The following is a 5,075-nucleotide window of genomic DNA, read 5'->3' as shown; positions in this document are numbered from 1 at the left end:
TGGGTCTCCAGGGTTTAAACTGATAGGGAGCCAACTGTCCTGGGCTCGTGGTCTCTGGTCGATCGAGAAACCCGCATTGTCTCCGGGGTGCCCACACGGTGCAAGAGGACGTCTGACTGATACCTTAGGTCACGACCCAACGGGCCGCGATTGCTTATGTGAATTGCCTTTTTTCCTTTATTGCCTTATGCCCTCCAACCAAGCCCTTGATCGCCGGTTTCGCTAAACCACCCAGGCTCCACTGCAGGCCTCATCGGACGGTGCCCTTGGTCGGGTCGGGGCCTCTTGCAAACACAGGATCTTCTGTTAGGCACTACGGGGGCCCGGACCAGTGTAAATTGCTGGGCCCGGCTTTGTAGCTGATTGAGAAGTGGGTCCTGAAACCCAATGCAACACGGGGCCGACTATGCGTAATAATAGTGTCTGACCGACATGCACACCCTTATGAACTCAGGGGACCCTGATCGGCGCGCAGGGCCGTCTCGATGGCACTGAAGGGGTTCCTGGATTTGACCTCCAGTGGGACTTTCGAGGACTTTGGGCCCTCAAATCGGGTCTTTAATTTTAGGCCCAAGGGACCTGAATGACCCCTCGGAACCTAAAAGGGGGGGGGGGGGCACGCGCCCCTGTGTCCCTCTGCCTGCGCTACTGGGTAAAACACAATCTTTGTCATAAAATTCCACGTAATCGGTTCGCCGGTCATATGCATCTTCCGCTAGCGGCTTTTCCACTATATGCACGAATGTTTCGACGTTTCGGTTGCCCGACACTAATATGTCCGGCATTACTTTCAAAGGCTAGCAGCCCGCCGCCTATTGAATTCTCGATACCAATGATGTCACTCAAACGTCATGCGAAGATGGAGCCAGATTCACCGGACGGGTCAAACTCCTTTATGCGACCTTGGATTCGCCGCCCCAGGACGTTTGAGGGCATTTGGGTTGACTTGATTTATTGCAAGTGATTTTGCAGTAGTAGGAACGAGAGCGAGGATAAACGAAAGGAAGCAGAGCCATCTGGCTTGATAATTAGGTAAAAGGTACGCACTTTACTTCTTATTAACTGCGAAGATCAAGTCGCGCTAATCGTAAACAAGCCAGAGGTGGTTCGAGTTCCTGGTTGACATGTATATTTTGAAGAATATGCCGGTCGTCTTCCAGTACACATTTTCATGTTGACAGTTTGCACGAAAATGATGTATTTGTATTTAGGCTGATCGGCACTCGATACCTGTGCAACATTGGGCACTGAACTTTGTGCTTCAGTAATTTGAAGTAAGGCAATCAAAATATTGCCTGAAATTGATGTTTTAACATTTGAGCTCCCTTAAACCTTTGCTATGTGCTGATATTGGTACTGACTGGTACCTGTGTGCCAGACTCAAGTGTGGATTTACATTATATTAGTGTTGAAATTTGCTCATGAATGTCATTGCTATGTCAGATGTTTTGGGTGGTGCATGTATTTTTTCAGTCTGGCATTAGGGTTTGTGTCAAAAGTCTCTCAAAGTGAATACAACTTTGCATTGCATTATGCTAGACTACAAAAAATACACATTTGCCCCATCATGCCAGTGACCTATGATCATGGTGATTGAATTTCAGGGAAATTTTCTCGGAAGACATTTTTCATGAAATGTTTAGATTTGTTGGTTTGAGATTGGTGCACACCAGGCCCAGGCAATGATGGGAGATGGCTGTCCATGCAGTGGATGAATTCTTTGACAGACTGGCCTGTATGCATACCATGGCACAGTTGCTCATCATGTGGGGATGGCAGTGCTGCCTCAGTTTGAGACATGTTGAGGCCGCTTGCAAGCATCTTGAGATGTCTGCTGCAGTTTGCCAGCTAGATCACCAATGCTGATGTTGAAGTGAATGAAACCGCAGAAGCAGGATATCATTTTTGCCAGTGCAGGGCAGGCTAAAAACACAGGCACTCGATCAGCATATCAGTACCTATAACCATGTCTGTATGTGTTTTTATGTCTTGACACTTCTGTCTGACTAAGTCAACCTATTATTAGAATTGGATTAAGGCACCTGGTCCCTAATCAACCCATGACAGAGTATGGATTCAAGTTATCATGCATGTTTGTTGCTTGCTGCCTGATTGGATTGCCCTTTGCTGGTAGGAAAGGTAGCTCAGGGTCAGGTGAAGTCAGGGGCTGGTAGACCTGGTTGGTACAGAGGGCTGGCTGTGATGTTCACTAACCAGACAGCAGAACACCTCAGTGTGCTGCACTCTGATCAGTCAAGATATGGCAGATCATTTGGTCATGCCACAGATGATCAGTCAGTTGCTGTGTGGCAGCGGCAGGCACCTTTAGAGAAGTTGATGCACCTTATGTATATCTGGTTGTCACTGAATGTGCACTTATACTTACATTTCAGTTTTAAGTATTATTTCCAAGGTTTTCAGCTCCTGATGAACTGATTCTGTAATACATAGACTGGATGGCACCATGTTTGTATTTTTCTCACTTAAACCTCAGATTGGTCTAAACATCTATTAAATTGTGGGAAAACCTTATTTCACTCCAGTTAGTGATCATGTACTTCAGTTTACCATTGCTGGTTGCCACAGATTCAAATATTAGCACATTGAGCAGCATATGTTCAGTGCATGACAGTTTCAAAATGGACTGTGCGAGTACAAAACTGATAAAGTTTGGGTTGGTGTGTCCTGGCAATAGACTGGTTGTTAATAATGTTGGTGTATTGGTGGTATGCCATTCAGTTTTATTCAAATGTAACTTTATCTTCAAATGCATGCATGTCTGCCAAGACTGAAAGTATGAAAACTCACATTTCACTCAACCTGGTGTCCACAATTTTGTATCCCGTTCTCATCACTTTGGTCGCAAATGACATTCTGATTTTGCATCTATCTGAGCTGCCTGTGCTGCAGCTGCGAGCTGTCCCTGTTATGAACCGCAGGCCCCTTCTGCTGATGCAGCACGGCAGCCGGTCATGGCCAGCGGCGGTGACGGCGCGGCGGCGGCGGCCGTTGGCGCCGCGCACACCGGCCCCCGGCTCACGCTGGCGCAGCGGGTCGAGGTTATCCAGCAACGGAAACAGCATGCGGCTGCCCTGCCGCGCAACAAGAAGCTTGAAAAGCTGGCTATCTACTCTGCCTGCAAGGTATTACCATGGGAGGAGGCGGGAATGGCAGTGATCTACTCTTGTTTTGGGGTTGGCAGCACCGTACTGTACAGGAACCACAGGCGTCTCTTTGTATGTCAGGTACGATAGACTGCTCTGCCTGCAGTTTGTGTTGCTTGCGTGTTCAAGTGAGAGCCTGCACGCTGCGCCCCCTGTACTAATCGGCGGACCTGCCGCGGTCGCTGCTCGGCCGCGCAGCCGGTGGACGGCTCCGAATGCGGCTGCAACGGCTTCAAGAGCGCCTCCAGCCAGCAGCCGGCCAGGGAGGCGGGCGAGCCGGCGCTGCAGCCGACGGCGCCCTGCCGCACCTGCTCCCACACGCTGGGTATGGACCGGGGTGGGGGGCGATGTCGCCGCCGTCGGCCTGCATCACGCCTGATCACTCACGCCTACACGTTATAGACGAACGCGTGGATCAGTTATGAAATCGTTACATGCGTGAGTGATCCCGGCCTCACACGAACCACCATTTTATGGTTCGTGAATCTCGTGTTTAATTTTTGCAGAAATTTTAACTTCGGTTTATTGGTTGAAGGACGTTTGTGTGTGTTTCATTTGTCTTTGTCACGTCCATCAGGGGAGCTTCATACCGTGCACTTCTCTCAGAAGCCCACATGTCGGAGCTGGAGAAGAAGGGAGATGAGCAGCTGTTTTTGTCATGTACATCAAGGGAGCTTCATGCTGTGCACTTCTCTCAGGAACCCACATGTCGGAGCTGGAGAAGAAGGGAGATGAGCAGCTGAATCAACTCCTAAGCATGTCTTTGGATGTGGAGAGTCTGTTCTTCCTCGTGCAGAAAGAAGAGGACACTGACACCAAACAAGTGCACTTCTACCTTTTCAAGGTATTTGTTCCGGTCCGAAGACCTTGCCGTGGGGTGTATTCGCAGCGCACCAAGACACTTGTATTCTACGTAGCGTCACGTAGAATCTTTTCTGGATGTGTTTGCGGCTTGACAGGTCTTCTGTAATCGCCCTCGTTACTTTTGCGACAACTACTGCGTATGCGAAATACTTGTATTTACGTTCGCACGTACTACACGTGTTACTAACAACGGAGGTTGCAAATGGTGCTGTTTGTTGTAACGTATAGCACACCCTTTCTTGTCCGCCGTCGATTATGGGCGCTCAGAGAGGCTTTTTATGAATGAACCTGTTGCACCATTCATGCATCACTTCGAGCAAGAAGCGGAAAACGGTTCTGTGCGACAAAGATTGTACGTGACGTCACATAGAATCTGTTGTCTGGGTCGCGGCGAACACTGCCACCCAAAGGCGAAACGGCTTTGGCGCCATCGCGTTAATTATTCAAGCGAGAAGTTTTTTAGTTTCATCGAATTAAACGTGATAAGATGCCCTGGAAAACACATAAGGCATATTTGGGGTTCAAATTTTCCGAATGTTTAGCATTTAAGAACAGGACACAGTTTTCCAAGCTGCATCAAGTGACATAAGCAACTCTATTTCCGTAGAAATGGCACTAAGGCCTTTTTATGTTTGGACGGCAAAACACCAAAAGGTGCAGAGTGCATGGGGTATAACATCATGAGTGACATAAACGGTAAGATTCGTCGACGTTTGGATCGTTGGGAACACATGATGTGATGTGAAAATGCAATGAAGCCATGATGTGAAAATAAATTCTAGAGTGTTTGCCAATACGACTAACATATGGCCACCCTTTGTCCGTGGTCATTGCCGTGCAATCTTGAGAGAAAGTAGTTATGGCTTCTTAAAACCCGTGGCTACATAAACGAACGCGAAACAACTGAGGCAGTCTCAATGACTGAAGGTTCAAAAGACGATTGCATCATCCACAGCCTGAGGTATCTTCAGTGACGATCCTGCTGAGTGCTGCTTTGACCGACGTGCGCCGCCTCCTACCTCACGCCCCCTCCCCTCCCTCCCGCCG

At 48.6% G+C, this 5,075-nt stretch overlaps 1 protein-coding gene across 1 annotated transcript in view; it reads left to right on the top strand.

Annotated features, from left to right (window-relative positions):
* The first annotated feature begins 916 nt into the window (after window positions 1-916).
* Window positions 917-5,075, top strand: part of LOC119096772 (histone acetyltransferase KAT2A) — a 15,986-nt gene continuing 11,827 nt past the window's right edge. The window contains exons 1-4 of the mRNA XM_037219694.1: window positions 917-1,039; window positions 2,959-3,143; window positions 3,363-3,489; window positions 3,863-4,008. Of these exons, the coding sequence (XP_037075589.1) occupies window positions 2,973-3,143; window positions 3,363-3,489; window positions 3,863-4,008 (444 nt within the window). The 5' untranslated portion in view covers window positions 917-1,039; window positions 2,959-2,972. The remainder of the gene's footprint in view (window positions 1,040-2,958; window positions 3,144-3,362; window positions 3,490-3,862; window positions 4,009-5,075) is intronic.

The sequence above is a fragment of the Pollicipes pollicipes genome, unplaced genomic scaffold (assembly GCF_011947565.3).
Source record: "Pollicipes pollicipes isolate AB1234 unplaced genomic scaffold, Ppol_2.1 Scaffold_4295;HRSCAF=5057_pilon_pilon_pilon, whole genome shotgun sequence".
NCBI classification, from domain to species: domain Eukaryota; kingdom Metazoa; phylum Arthropoda; class Thecostraca; order Pollicipedomorpha; family Pollicipedidae; genus Pollicipes; species Pollicipes pollicipes.
The sequence above is the reverse complement of the archived record's forward strand: the minus strand, read 5'-3'. Positions and strand labels throughout refer to the sequence as shown.